This window comes from Gobius niger (assembly GCF_951799975.1).
Source record: "Gobius niger genome assembly, chromosome: 20".
Classification (NCBI taxonomy): domain Eukaryota; kingdom Metazoa; phylum Chordata; class Actinopteri; order Gobiiformes; family Gobiidae; genus Gobius; species Gobius niger.
In genome coordinates, this window is record NC_136871.1 from 21,391,052 (window position 1) to 21,406,791 (window position 15,740).

General features: G+C 41.3%; 1 protein-coding gene across 1 annotated transcript; it reads left to right on the plus strand.

The window, feature by feature from the left end:
* The first annotated feature begins 4,279 nt into the window (after window positions 1-4,279).
* Window positions 4,280-15,347, plus strand: LOC306980211 (sodium-dependent neutral amino acid transporter SLC6A17-like). Its single transcript, XM_079579479.1, has 12 exons — window positions 4,280-4,484; window positions 6,692-7,059; window positions 7,858-8,015; window positions 8,810-8,936; window positions 10,530-10,711; window positions 12,309-12,419; window positions 12,494-12,735; window positions 13,376-13,568; window positions 13,722-13,914; window positions 14,140-14,299; window positions 14,471-14,633; window positions 14,794-15,347. The coding sequence occupies exons 2-12, from the start codon at window positions 6,780-6,782 to the stop codon at window positions 15,175-15,177; spliced, it is 2,193 nt and encodes a 730-aa protein (XP_079435605.1). The 5' UTR covers window positions 4,280-4,484; window positions 6,692-6,779; the 3' UTR covers window positions 15,178-15,347.
* Window positions 15,348-15,740: the final 393 nt, after the last annotated feature.

Below are 15,740 nucleotides of genomic sequence, written 5' to 3' on the forward strand. Positions count from 1 at the left end.
ACTTGTCTTTTTATATAGTGTATGTAAACATCATGGTTCCCACTGTAGATCTAATATGGGGGCAGGATCTTGTTGTCCTCACCCCATTATGTATGGCCCTCTTTAAGACATGTATTAGAGCATGAGCACCAGGTCAAATATCAGTGAATATAAATACTAATAAATAATATTAACGACAACGCTTCACTGATATATGAACTACAACCACCCGACCCTAATCCCAAGCAACATGTGACTGGAATTAGGTGATTATATTTAGAGTCTGTTTATCAAGAATTTTACTTGAACAACATGCTTCTTTTTATTGTCCAACAGTATAAAGTATCTCAAGATTTCAAGGTTCAAGTTTATTGTCATGCATCAAGTGCAAAGTACCAAAAGCAATGAAAAAAACGTTTGCCCTGGCACTCCCTCCGCTGAATGAGGAATTTACTGAAGGTATTATTTATAGTCACAGAATTATGAAATAATAATTGAAACACTGGGCCTATTCTAATTAACTGATGTTAGGACTGAGCATACCTTCACAAAGACATGTTTTCTGCACATCTGTTGTTTTCATTTCACTCTGGTTTTGTGGGATGGAGTGTGGCTAAAAACTGCTGTGTGTCCCAGCCTGACCCACTTTCACCAGGAACACCTGCACACATCTACTCCTGCCTGTGATACATCCAGGGGAGTTCTACATTCAGCTATGAACTACTGTTTTTATTTTTGTTTTGTTTTTTCATTTTGAGAGAGCAAATATTAGAAGGGGAATAAAATGCAACCGCTTTTTAAAGTGTTACTTGGTCAACGCAAAACGATGGGGAGGACAAGGAGGGAGGGGCTGAGAGGAAAGAGCTGGGCCTGGAGTAAAGGAAAAGTACTGGGGCATTGAATGGGTGCGTGCTGAGGTGCAGTGACGACAGAGGGGGCACGTGAGTAGCTGTCAGAGGGGCATGAGAGAAATAGAAAGATATCGAGGTGAATTCAGCAGAGCCCCGTGATATCAACCTTGAGAATGTCAATGTCGTAGGAGAATGTCAATAAGAAAACAATAGCGCGTTCAATACACTTTATGCACTGTTCACATGCTGTTCATAATAATGTGTAGGGGGCCCAGGAATAAATATAATGCTAATCTTAAGAACATATTTTGTAATAATGTAAAAATAATGTTTGCTGTTCCACAATGTAATTTCCTCACTGTAGAGCAAATTTAAAAAATACATTTAAAGACAGTTCAAAATAAGCTAAATAAGCCTAATATGGCTGCAAAAATAGTGATTGTTCAAATCCAGGGTAGCAGTAGAACTTTGCAGATGGCTGTGTCCATATTCTTAATGGGACACTTGTGCTGAGCAGAGGGCAGCAGCTCCACTGTGCAAATAGCCCCAGGCCTGAATCAGCTGATTAGGCTAATGATCCTATCGGGTGGCATGGTGGCATAGCGGTTAGGTTGTTCTCTTTGTTGTTCTCTTCAACTTCCTCTAAAAACAATAGGTCCTCTCTGGAGGATTCTGAAATCTCAGTGCAGGGACTACTTTTGGTTAAACACGGGTCAAATAAATAAATCCTTCAAACAATTCATATAACAACTAAACAAGCAGTCAGTTTTTTACTCGCAATCAAATGAACAACAAAAAAGTTATCCTGTGTTTAAGGGTGCTGCTGTTTCTCATCGTCCAGGTTTAAGATGAAGATATAGCCTGAACAAACAAACAAATACATAAATAGACAAATAAAAGAGGACCACTAACAAGAATACATGTGGATTTTCTGTGAACAACTATTAGCTTCTGTGTCTTTTTCCTACATCACCAGAGAATGGCTTTATTTTTTATTTAGAAATGTGTGAAGATGATCAATCGTGTCGAAAAAACAAGGTTCCATGCATCCTGCAACACATCAACGTCGCTGAATTCTTCACTTGGGCATAAAACATACAACAGCGGAAGGTTTTATTCCGAATATGTAAAAAGGAAGTTGCAGGTGCCGCATAAAAAGCCACTGTATGTAAAAACGTGTCATTATGAAGTGATGGAGTGGAGGACAGAGCAAATGAGAGCAGACTGGGCAGGTCAGACCCAGTGTGTCACATGATCCGGAGGTTGCTGTGGTAACCGTCCCCAGAAGTATGTCAAAAAAGTGAGACTCAAAAAGGGGTGATGTTGTCAAATCACACAGGAAGGACATTTGTATAACTACAGCATAAATAAATCAGTTGTAGTCCCAGATCTGTTTGATTATTTTGATTATGTTATTAGTATATTATATAACACGCATATTGTCAATTTTACTACAATGTCAGATACGACAATGCATATCATCATGTCTGTGGCATCTATAACATAATATAATCGGTTAGACTGAAATATTTCCTATCAGTCTAACCAATTTGACTTTCACTCTTGCATCTAAATGAACATTTGCTAACAGGTGTGACCTTGAGAAAGCACGTTGGTAAAGTGAGTGGTTATGCCCTGCTGCTGTATGAACTGGAATTAAAGGCCCATATCTGAGTTTTCCCTTATAGCATTTTCTTTTCTTAAAAAAAAAAAAAGAAATAAATCTTTCTATTTATTGTAAAAGCAGACATTTGTGTAAAACAACCTCTGTGCGCTGTCCATCTAATCTAACAATTAAATTAAAGGGGCAAGATGCCAGTTGGTCATTTATATACTCACTACTGCCACCTCTGGTCTTGTGCGTAATTGCAGCCTCTATATTAAGCTCGTGCATGACGTCACCTCGGACCGAATTAACACCTTTTTGAGTGACAGTGCAGGATTTTAGAGGCAGTTGTGGTGAACAGGTCAGGGCTCATTCTACGTCTTAGGACATTGCTGGAACAAGTAGGAAAATACGTAATTTTTACATTGTTAAACTCTGTATTGTCCCTTTAAGCCTTTTTATCAATGGTCATCATAACATCATCAATTATTAAATAAACCCTGATCCTAACCCTAATCATTCCAAACTGAAGAGCAAAATTAGTTAATAACTTCCATAACCCAATAGTGCCACTCAAAATAAAATATAAGTTGGCCACTCGCTGCAGAATCCTATCACATCACTTGCACAGGGGCGGACCAGCCATATGTCCATTCTGGAAGAGCACAGAAGGGCCACTGGCTCTAGGGCCACCAGTCCCGCCTCAACCCAAATCTAAAAGCTAAAAAGAAAAGCATCAAAATAGCGAGAAAAAGAGGATGAAAAGTCAACAAAAACAGGAGAAAAACCCGAAAAAAAACTTTTTTAAAAAACTACAAAAAATGATCGAAAAAATGATTAAAAAAACAACCAAAATATGACAAAAATGTGGCGACGTGACGAAAAGTTTCCATCAATTTTGTAAGTCTTAGCTTTCAAATGAGGCGTTACATTGTTGATCTCCAGTCGAGAAGCTTTTAGATTTGGGTAAAGCCCAGTATAAAAAAACATGAATCTAAAAGGAATTCCGTGGAGTATGGTGTACCACAAGGTTCAATTTTGGGACCATTATTATTTATATTAATGATTTTGCTTCTGTTTCTGTGACCACCTTTCTCGTTCTTTTTGCTGATGATACAGATCAACAAAATAATAATAATAAAAAGCCGAAATGGGGAAAATTCACTCGTTATTGTTAGGGCGGGTGGTAAGAGGTTAAAATATGTATTTGTGGAAGTGCACTTAACGCTAATTTGGGCCAGGCTGGTCAGAGCCCAGGGCTGTTTTCAGTCCCAGTCCGCCCCTGCACTTGCATACATAGAGGTTATGCGTGTGATGTCAAACCACAGCAACAGATTGTTCGCATTCGCATCACGGCAACAGCAGCAAATTGAGTTGCGGTTCTAGTTCTTGTTAGATTTAAAATGCGCATATCCACTAAAGGGGTTATGTGATGTCATAGGACAGTAAAGGTTAAGCAGGTTCCAGTCAGCGCAACAACAGAACAAAATGAGTGGCAAGACTTAAGGCTACTCTTTGAACACTCAGAATGGAAAACAAAGAACCTAACGATGTAGCGTTTGCAGCATTTGTCATAATCGTGATGATGTTTCCATAGTGTTGCTTGAAGCGTGACATAGAGTTGACTCCCTAATTTCACTGACGGGCTTTTTCAATCAGAAGCGAGTTTTGCGCCCCTTTCCTCCGGTGGTGACACACGGTGCGTCAGAGCAGGTGGGAGCAGATGACCTTGGCAACATCTGTCCCACCATCAGCCAATCAAAAATCCCGCATCAGTGAAACTATCGCAAGTGAGCGCGGAGTTGATCATTTTGTCATTGAACGTAATGAGTGGCGTTTTTAGTGCGTCACGTTTGGACCAGCTTCGCCCCTCCCTCGTGCGGATGTTGCTGGAGAGGAGCGGGGCAGCAGCATGTGATGCTCTGTCCTCCAGTGTCCTGAGAGCGCTTCGGACTAAACCAGTCCGGAGGTTTCTATCTCTGTCTGAACAGCAGCTTTTAATCTCCGCTTTGACGCACTGGAACTGCACAAGACGCACAACAGTTCAGGTAACCAGCTCAGGTTTGGGTTATGCTTTTTCATTCACAATTGATGGAGGATGTGGGAAACTTTGATGCAGTCGTTTACCTGTAGTGTTGGGTCAGTGTAGCCTTTATGTGAGTATCTTTGTAATTAGTGCACTCTGACGAACTGTTCCTCCCAATCTGTCATTGCAAATTGACACTTTTTATTACTTTTGGAGACAAGGGTCACAACAAAACCGCACAGTTGTCCCATGGAGCAGGTTTCGTTTCTGAGATGGAAAAGCAGTGTCTATAAAAAGCTGAGAGATGGTGGTCAAAGTAATCAGTAACACTGTAACAAGGCCGTGTTCTGTTATCAAGTGAAGATAATTCATGATAATCGCCTACTCCTGAGGATCCAATGTCTTTTGCTCAAGTTCACTTCAATGTCAGGTTACAGTAAGTGAGTATTCTGTATTGTGTCGTATTTTTGATTGTCTGTTAATCTGCCCTAATAATAATATCAAATACCGTGAAAGACTCGGCTAATGTTAGACTTTTTTTAATTGCTTATTTTTTGCTATTCATGGTTAAACAAGTTACATCCTAAACGAAATGAATTCTTTGTTAAAATACTGAAGAACTGAACCACCTTGAACCTTGGTGGATGAGTTTTGTCCACATGGCCCGAGCGTGTCCTCATCAGGATTATTACTGCTGTGTTTACTTTGCTGAGTGGATGATGCTGCAGTGATTGATATTACGTGTCTTGGCCGATTTGTGTGGGATTGAATACAGAGAGAGCAGTGAAGTTAATGCAGGATTACAGAGGGGAGGAGAGGGGCTGCGCTGTGACTGGGCAGGGATTATTGCATCATATCCACGTGCGTGCAAGATGGAAAAGAGCAAAAGAAGTGCAAATAACTTGGATTTTACTGCAATCAGCAATTCATTGCCAGAAAACGTCATCATCATCTTTGAGAATGGATATGTGAGTGAGAGGCTCTTGGGCACTTTTTCACCTTTTCACCTACTTTAGGCACTCAAAGCGCTTTACAGCAAGGAGCCACTCACCCATTCACACTCTCATCCATACACCAATGTACACAGAGGCAAGGAGGGTTCAGTGTCTTACCCAATCCCCAACCTTCCCATCATGAGACGACCGGCTCTACCATCTGTGCCACTATGGCCCCATGCAGGTTTAAGAACATGGTGATGTGATGGAAAGGAAAGGCGCCATGCTGACCACTCACAAAGCCGCCTGGTCACTACATTAAAAAGTTGCATAATGCACCTTTAAACACATCAAATCTTATAGTGTCAATTGCATTTCCTTATAGGTATAAGATTTAGTATGAATTGGTGTAAACCTGAGAGAAAATCAAGATGTGAGAAAGCCCAAACAAGCCTGCGGTTACAGGGTTAAATGAATGACAACGGCTGCCAGAGGATTTCAGCGGGATTTAGGGGGAAAGCCTCTGAAGTTAGTCTTAATTATCTTGTAAATTGAATAGAACAATATTGCGGATTAGTCATTTTGGCCCAAATGTAGAATATCAGACGAAGTCTTCAAAGAACTGGTGAAGCGGAGGGAATGGTTCTCCGGCCTAACAGAGAGGGCCAAGTGTTTTAGTGGTCCATTATATTCTCAATTGAGCGCCAAATGGAGCAGTGACAGCGCCCATGTCTTTGCTCAGGGAGAGTGGGAGGACGACAATGCCCAGCTCCCGCTGTAGCAGACTGTTCTTATGTCTGTAAGCAGGTCACTTCACCCACCTCCCCTGTTTATCCATTATTTTGATGTAATGTTGAACAGTTCTTTTTCTTTTACAGTCAACTTTAATCATTAGGCTGATCTCCATTGTCTGGTAAGAAGTTATTGGGTCTGTTTCAAGCTACTATTGTGTTCTTTAGTGGCACGGTAGCCTCTGGACAGGGCCGTTCTGTGGGGGGTTTGCATGTTCCCCCTGTGTCTGCGTAGGTTACCCCGACCACTAAAACATGTATAATAGTCCAGGATGAATGATATATGTGTGTGAATGAATGGTGGTGGTTAGAGGGACCGTTGCCGCAGATGTGTGCCGTCACGACAACGCTTCTACCACTTTTTTTGTATTTCAGTATCAAGACTTCCAGCAGATTAACACAAGGTTCTTGAAGTAGAGAGGAATTAATAATTTCTGAAAAGAGTGTGTATGAATGCAATAGCAGAGGATTAATGTGACTCAAGGTGTCCTCTCTTTGTTCAGGATTCTACCAACATTTCAACCAGGATAGCTTCACCGACTCCAAAAAAAGTCCTTGCCTCATAGCCCTTTCTGACCTGGTCCAGTCCTGATGCCGAAGAACAGTAAAGTGACACAGCGGGCGCAGAGCCGTGAACATGTGACTGAATCTGTGGCTGATCTGCTGGCCCTCGAGGAGCCACTGGACTACAAGAACAGCACACTCAATGTGTCAGAGACAGGGGACAAGAAGGTCCCACAGATAGAGGTCCCAGACGAGGGGCGTCCCGCCTGGAACAGCAAACTGCAGTACATCCTGGCACAGGTCGGCTTCTCTGTTGGACTCGGCAATGTGTGGCGCTTCCCCTACCTGTGTCAGAAAAATGGAGGAGGTAAGATGAAATGCCTGTTGTCAGACTTTCTTGATAACTGTAATCAACTGTAATCAATACATTTTTGCAAACAATCAGAAATGTGAATTTTAGATTCATGTGTCGCTCAAAACACAGACTTGACGAACCCAAAATGACATTCAGAGGTACAGTATGATGTTTTGAAAGACTACAACGCAGGATTTTTTGTTTCCACTCACAGGTATTACTGCTTGTTTGTCGGTTTCTCGTCAACAACAATATACTGTACTTGCTGCCTACATCGTTTTTAGAGTTTTTCTTGAGATATTATTCATATGACTTTAAACTAAAACTTATTTACTCATAACAAGAGCTCAATGTAAAAGCTTGTCTAAATATAGCCGCTCTATTGATCTGCACTGTGGGCCAGACTCTGCTCAACACAAGTTGTGTGTAACTGAATACCATGGACCAGATAATATCCCTTTGAGATTCATCTGAATCACACACTACGTAAATCTATGGACCAACAGATAAAAGTGAAGCATCATTAGTTTGGCTATTGCACATAAAAATGTTGTAGCAGATACTGTGTTTCAAGCCAAGGTTACGAGCCATTTGCCACTGTCTAATTTGCAGTCTGTGGGCCTATATAGACACATTAAAGCTGCGTGCTGTGGATATGTAGCGCTGTGTCAGCTCTTCCCTGCTGAACAGACTCATCTTTTCTACTAGATGACCAATTTTTGGCAGTATAATATAATGGCATATAAATAAATGTGCCCACTCACCCAAAGACAAGACAATGCTGAATACAAGGATCCTTTGATATTTTAGGTGCATACCTGGTGCCATACTTCATCCTGCTCCTTATCATCGGGGTCCCACTGTTCTTCCTGGAACTGGCCGTGGGACAGATGATCCGCAGAGGAAGCATTGGAGTCTGGAACTATGTCTGTCCTCGTCTGGGCGGGATTGGGATGTCCAGCCTCATGGTTAGTGGTTTTAATTTTTTAACTCCGTATAGTCCCTTTAATGAAAGGATTTGGTTTGGTTGGACTTGGTTTTTAGGTCACATTGACTCGACTTGAACTTGGAATTAGTTTAAAACTTGTTAACTTGACTCCAGCTCTGGTTGAATGGTATTAGCATCTTGCTGTTTAGTCGACTCTGAAACCCCTACTCTAATGGCAGGGCAAGCTTATTTATACTGCACATTTCGTATACAATTCAACTCAATGTGGATGTACTCATCAACCAAGTTTCAATAACTTAACGATGTTTGTGTGTCACATGGCCCTTCTGTTTACAAGCGTCGATGTCTATCTCTGCATGTGAGTGATAATGTAGCGTATATGCAGAAAGTCAATATCACCATGAAACTGATCCCTGTCCTGGAGTTACCGTATGTGGAGTCTGTGAGTCTCCGCCTCTCCTGAGCAAACGCACTATTGATAATACTGGGAATAAAACGTGTGCCTTCCTTTGGCAAAGACGCTGCTGCAGAGCTATATATATCCTGCACAGATCACAGCTGAAAGGAGAGCTCTTTCATTATTCATGCTTTTCTCAGCTTTATTTAGAATCTGAATGTCCTCATTGACAAGATACTCAAGAGTGACATCACATTGGCGCAAGCACACAAGGCACACGCCGTACCAGGGGCGACAATAATCATCCAACGTTTTAGGATGCATTTTTCGGTTTGGGGCAATAAACTGAATTAACCACCGATAGGTCAATGTATGGATTTTACTCTTACAGACTCTTTTTACATTCATTTTTGCAGGTGTGTGGATTTGTGGGGCTGTACTATAATGTTATAATCGGGTGGAGCATCTTCTACTTCTTCCAGTCATTCCAGTATCCCCTGCCCTGGAGTGAATGTCCCATTAGGAGGAATGGCACACAGGCCAGTAAGTTATATTTAAAAAACACATTACACATGATTCAATCTCATTTATCAGCATATAAAACAAATATGCAAGCCTATAAACAAGAGGAGCATTTTCCACGTGTGTTTCTTGCAGAGCGTGCTTCTTTACTGTAAAAAAAAAAACTGCGCAGTCTTGCTTCTTTTTCTGTGTACTGTGTATATCATTCCCCCCAAGAGAGATTTTAGAGTTAGCTACCACTGCATGACCTTGTTTAGCTCAGCTCGAAGAAAAACATAAGGCGTGGTCGTTATCTCTGCCAAGAAGCCTTGTGTTTTAGGTACAATGTAATCAAAGATTATTTAGTCTCTAGAACAGTGTTTCCCAACCAGGGGTACAGGGACCCCTGGGGGTACTCGAGGACCTAGCGGGGGTACTTAGAACTATTTCAGATTGAAAAAAGGGGAAAATGTAACATAATTGTTTATAGGAAAAGCTATATTTTTTCAGTAAAATGTGTTGCTTTGGGAGAATTGTAGGTTTATTTTGACTGCAACATTGTCCTTTTTCTTACAAATACCACTTTTAAGTAATTACTTTCTAAATAAACTGTAACACCCTTGAGGTAGGGGGTACACGGTTGACCACTAAAAGGCTAAAGGGGTACGAAAGACAAAAAACGTTGGGAACCACTGCTCTAGAATACAGTGCTCACTAATAGACTACTGTTATTTGATAAAAACTGAGGAAATATCTCAGTTGAAACAATGATTTGTCTGTTTGCAATGCATGGTAAATAATGGTAATGCAATTTAAGAACCATGCTTTTTATATTGTTGCTGTGTCCTTGGGCAAGACACTTCACTGTCCTTGACCGTGTTTATGTGTTTGGAAAGGCTCTAGATGCAGAACAACAACCGGTGCTTTGAATGACCCAAAATGTGCTTTGTAGCAATTACAATACAGTCTTAGTCAAACTCAGAGGCGGGAAGTGCTCAGTTACATTTTGAAGAAATTGTACTTGTTAGGAGTAGTTTTATTATATGGTACTTTTTACTTCTACTTTCTGTCACATTATGATTAAGTATCTGTACTTTTAGAAGTAAGTGCTTAATTTTGATGTATAAAATAGATGTAGTTTGTCTCGTCCTCCTTGTTTTTCTGTATTTTCTTTGTAAATGTCACCATTTCCACATGACTTCATGTTTTGTTTCACACCATGTACAGTATAGCGTCGGTGAATGAGACGTTTTTGCTAAAACAGTAACTCTGTACGCACAGTCCTCAAGTAACCTTATCTCCAAGTCCTTTTTTACTTTTACTTGAGTAATTGTTTGTAAAATTATTTAAGTAATGTTACCCTTACTTACTTTTTTTCACCCACCTCTGGTCATACTGCATAACATAATGTGCATCCGTGGTATGACCAGGCTCCCTCTCCTTAGACATGACTCAAATACCAGCTGCTTTGTTCTATGTCATGCACAACCATACGACTTTTAGGTTTGTATATGTTATTTTGACAAGGTCTTGAGGATTGATGTTATTACAGCAGGATAGTGTCTTGGACTCTCTGACAGTACATTTGGTCATACCTGCTCCACCGTCACCTGTCCTACTGTCTCTGTGGTTTAGTCGTGGAGCCGGAGTGTGACAAAAGCTCAGCCACAACGTATTTCTGGTACCGTCAGACACTGAATACCACAAGCACAATCGCGGAGAGCGGGGGCCTCAACGTGAAGATGACGCTGTCGCTGCTCGTGGCCTGGATCATCGTCTGTCTGGCTGTGATTAAAGGGATCGCCTCGTCCGGAAAGGTAGGGCAAATAACAGAGATTAGGCGACAAGCACAGCTAAAAACATGACCTAGATATCAACTGCAGCCTAATTTTCAGAAGGGATTTGTTTCTGTTGGGACTTTTCTAAGTAGCCGCTGGCCTGAGACACAGTTGTCCAATGATTATATTGAATTTAGTATTTGTATTTATGTGATTGTGACAGTGCATGTTAATGGACACACATGTTCTGTTATTATAAACAACAGTAACATACTGTGAGAACATATGTTTACATACACTTTTGATTTTTTTTTTCTCACTGTCTGACATGAGTTTTATTTTAAGTCAATTGCAATTTTTCAAAATATTTCTATTTGCTAAATGTCACAAGATTTTGAGAGAGATGAACGTGCTGTGGTCTGAAATGTGAATATAAACCCATGAACAAATGCAAAAGACCTGGTGAAGATGGTTAGAGTTTGTCATTTTGTCATTATCCAGAGTGAAACAAGAACTGTACCGACATGGGCTGAGAGGGCCCTCTAAGGGAAAAAGCTCTTACTCCAAAAGAAACACAAAAAAGCCAGTTTGGAGTTTGCAAATACAAAAGGAAAAAGGCTTGAATTTTTTATGACACATATCCTGTGGTCTGACGAGAAAAAAAAAAAAAAATGTGTTTGGCCATAATGACCATCGTCACATTTGGAGGAAAAAGGGGAAATTTTGCAAGCCTAAGAACACCATCCCAACTGTGAAATACGGGGGTGGCAGCATCATGCTGTGGGGCTGATGTGCTGCGGGAGGGACTGGTGCACTTCACAAAATAGATGACATCATGAGGAAAGAACACTATGTGGAAATATTGGAGCAACGTCTCAAGACATCAGCCAGGAAGTTAAAGCTTGGGCACAGATGGGTTTTCCAAATGGACCATGACCCAAAGCAAACTGTCAAACTGGTTACAAAGTGGCTTAAGGATAACAAGGTCAATTTTGAAGTGACCATCACAAAATCCGGATCTCAATCCTTTTGAAAATGTATGGGCAGATCTGAAAAGGCATGTGCACACAAGGTGGCTACAAATGTGGCTCAGTTACACCAGTTCTGTTTGGAGGAATGGATCAAAACTATTGTGAGAAACTTGTTGACGGAAATCCAAAATGTTTGACCCAAAATATACAGTTTAAAGGCAATGCTACCAAATATTAATGAAATGTATGTTAACATTTGGTTTTGTAAAAAGTAACGTAAAACCGTGTAGAAAATTCTATCTCTTATTCTTCTGGATGGAACTTAGCAAATATAAATATTTTTTAATATTGTAATTGACCTGAAAAAAAACGTTTCATGTCAGACGGTGAGACAAAAATGCAAAGGTGTCTTTTTATGAAGTGTATGTAACTACATGTACTTTCACTGGAATGACCCAGTACGATACCGAGCCTGACCCAATTTTTTAAGGGTTTTAACTAACTTAAATCTGACACATAGTAAAATCGATCTAAACTTGTTACTGGCCCCACTATACTAATTGCCTTCCCTGACCACAGCCTCGACACAACCCCTCTCTATACACAGCACATTGTACAAACTTAAAACATTGCTTCAAACCATCCTGTTTTTGTTTGTTTCTTAGGTGATGTATTTCAGCTCACTTTTTCCTTACGTGGTCCTGTTCTGTTTCCTGGTCCGAGGTTTGATGCTCAAAGGATCCGTGGACGGCATCGCCCACATGTTCACACCAAAAGTAACTCTATTCATTTTCCGCCTTATTTTCAACCCATACGTTAAACCAATACTGATGTTCACCCTGCATTGTAGCTGGAGAAGATGCTGGAGCCTCAGGTGTGGAGAGAAGCAGCCACTCAGGTCTTCTTTGCCCTGGGTTTGGGCTTTGGAGGAGTCATAGCCTTCTCCAGTTACAACAAGATCGACAATAACTGCCATTTTGACGCAGTGCTGGTCTCCTTCATTAACTTTTTAACCTCCATTCTGGCCACCCTGGTTGTGTTCGCCGTGCTGGGCTTCAAGGCAAATATCATGAATGAGAAATGTGTGGCAGAGTAAGTTTTTTTTAATAATTATTTTGTCCATCCCATCTCTGTTCACACACCGAAATAAATACATTCAGAAACAAATAATAATGCACACTGAGAACAGAAAGAAACAAAAACATGTGATATTTACAGCTTAGGAATCAAGAAATGAAGCTCAGCATGACGCTACATGTGTTGGTTTAGCATGCAGTTATACACTTTAAATAACTGCACTTATTCCAGAGCTTGTGTGGGTTTTGAGGTGGACAGGGCTGTTGAACAAGAGAAGAGAGAAGAAACTGATCCAGATTTGTGTGGAGGTTTTTAGTCAGTCAAACAAGTGTCAGAGGGCAGCAACAGAACATTATGGGAGTTGCGTCCTTGGGCAAGACACTTCACCCATCTTGCGTACGTGTACATTGGCGTAGGAATGTGAGTGGTTCCTTGCTTTAAAGTGCATTGAGTGCCATTTCTAAAAGTCATTCTTGAAAAATAAGACAAATTATAGATTGAAAATAGCTTCGACTGGATTGTATGATGAGCATGTGCAATAGAAACAAAATAGTGTGAAATTCAAATCAAAACATTTTATTAATGAGGTTTATTTTCCCAAGTGTTTCCAGTGCAACATATTTAAATGAATAAACCACACTGCTTGTGGCTGCAGGAATGCGGAAAAGGTCCTGGGACTCGTGAACTCAAACATACTGAGTCACGACCTGATCCCTCCGCATGTGAACCTCTCACACCTGTCCAGCGCAGACTACATGGACATCTACAGCGTGGTCAAGACTGTGAAGGAGGACGGCTTTGGGGCACTCGGACTCGAGCCGTGTGTCCTGGAAGACGAGCTCAACAAGGTAACACCACTGTTCCCCAATTACTTTATAAAGCATCTCTAGACCCCTTCTTAGTACCGTGGTCAGTACATTTTGGATGCATGTCTAAAAATGCCTAAAAATGTGAAATAAAGACTGTATCTCTTACCCTTTTGCTTGTACGGGCCGCTACAGTCTGTACAGGGGACGGGTTTGGCATTCATTGCTTTCACTGAAGCCATGACGCACTTCCCGGCCTCTCCGCTCTGGTCCGTCATGTTCTTCTTCATGCTCATAAACCTGGGACTGGGCAGTATGATCGGCACCATGACCGGCATCACCACACCCATCCTGGACGCATACAAGGTGCAGAAGGAGCTCCTCACAGGTAAGAAAACAAAATGCATACAAGGAAAAATAAAAAGTCCCATACAGACCAATTTCATTTAAAATGCACGCACAGGAAATCAAGTCAAGACAAGTTAAATTACATAACTTGAGAGAACTTTTAGCATTAATGTGTTGAAATGTTGAGTTAGTTTGGGGGGTCTTTGTTTGAAAAAGAAAGCACATTACAATCATTTCTCTGTATATATTTTATTTCTTTCCTCAGTTGGTTGCTGCATTGTGGCTTTCCTCTGTGGTCTACTCTTTGTCCAGCGCTCGGGTAATTATTTTGTTACAATGTTTGATGATTACTCCGCTGGACTGCCGCTCACTGTGGTGGTCATCCTGGAAAACCTCTCAGTGGCGTGGATCTACGGTACTAAAAGGTATCATTATTTTCACAGCTGACGTGTTTTGCAGCCATTTAATTTGTGCAACATTAGTGGTAACGTGGTGGCTTGACCTGCTGGTCAGTGTATGGGCATAAATGATGTTGCTCACTTCACGCTGACAATCTAGGTTTCCACGATATTGTAACATGAATGTGTTCACTCTAGGTTCATGCAGGACCTCGAGGACATGTTGGGGTTTCGTCCGTGTAAGATCTATTTTTACCTGTGGAAGTACGTGTCTCCCGTCTGCCTCATCGTGCTGATCTCCGCCTCGATCATTGAAATGACCATCAATCCTCCGGGATACAACGCTTGGGTTCAGGAGCTGGTCAGTTTTAAAAGTAGTAAATTGCAGATAGCTAGTTAGGTGTCGTTTTCTATTGCTTTTTGTCTAGCTTTAATGTTTAAAAATAGTGATCTCACTCTCCTATAGTACAACACACTGATGCCCATGTACTGTATATAAAGAGGTATCTTGCTGTCCACAGGCACAGGAGCGTTTCCAGAGTTACCCTCCCTGGGCACTGACCATGTGTTTCGCCCTCATCATTTTGGCCATGCTGCCCCTCCCTGTGGTCTTCATTGCCCGACACTTTAACCTCATGTCAGACGGCTCCAACAAGCTCTCCGTGTCCTACCGAAGGAACATTGTGAAGGACCCGTCCAACCTGGAGGAGCAGGATGAGGCGCGCTCCATCCTCAGAACCAAACCCGGATTTACTGCCCCCAAAATTTACCTCACTCCCGCTGGAAACAGCAGTGTGGACACCAACTCACTGTCTCCAAGCAGCTGCTACGGGACAGGATACCAAAACGCTGCCATCAGCCCCTCCACACCCCCCTCACCCCTTACCCCGGAGTCCGCCTCATGATGTCTCATTTCTACTCTGCAGCATTTACCTTTAGTCTACAGTGGAGGGCGCTGCAGTGCAGCATTCTTAGTCTTGTTCATAGCACACGGTCCTGGTACAGTAGGTGTAGATGGTAGAAAATCATCAGTAATACAGTTGATCTGTCTAGTGTCATGTATCTGCTGAGCACACACACAGTAATGGCACAAGTGAGCTTTTGCTAACATTCATTTTGCACAATTGTAAGGAAAAATGTTCACATACTTCAGTTTTTGAAATTACAAAAAATGTTTAGGATAATAAATACAAAGAGTGAAGAAAGAAATGATGAAATGATGATGTAGGGATGACTGAAATCTGAAAATCTGGTGAATTGTCCATTTGAACCAGGAAAGTCCAACTGAGATTCTTTATTTTTTAACTAATTGGGGAGTCCTGGACACTTAGGAGAAAACGTACATGGAAAATATGCAAACTCAATGCAGAAAGGCCACATCCACTAAGCAAATTCTCATTCTCCAATCTAAGCAAATTGTGGTCTCTGGATATTCTGTGGTTTATCTGCACAAAACCCAGTTCCTCCA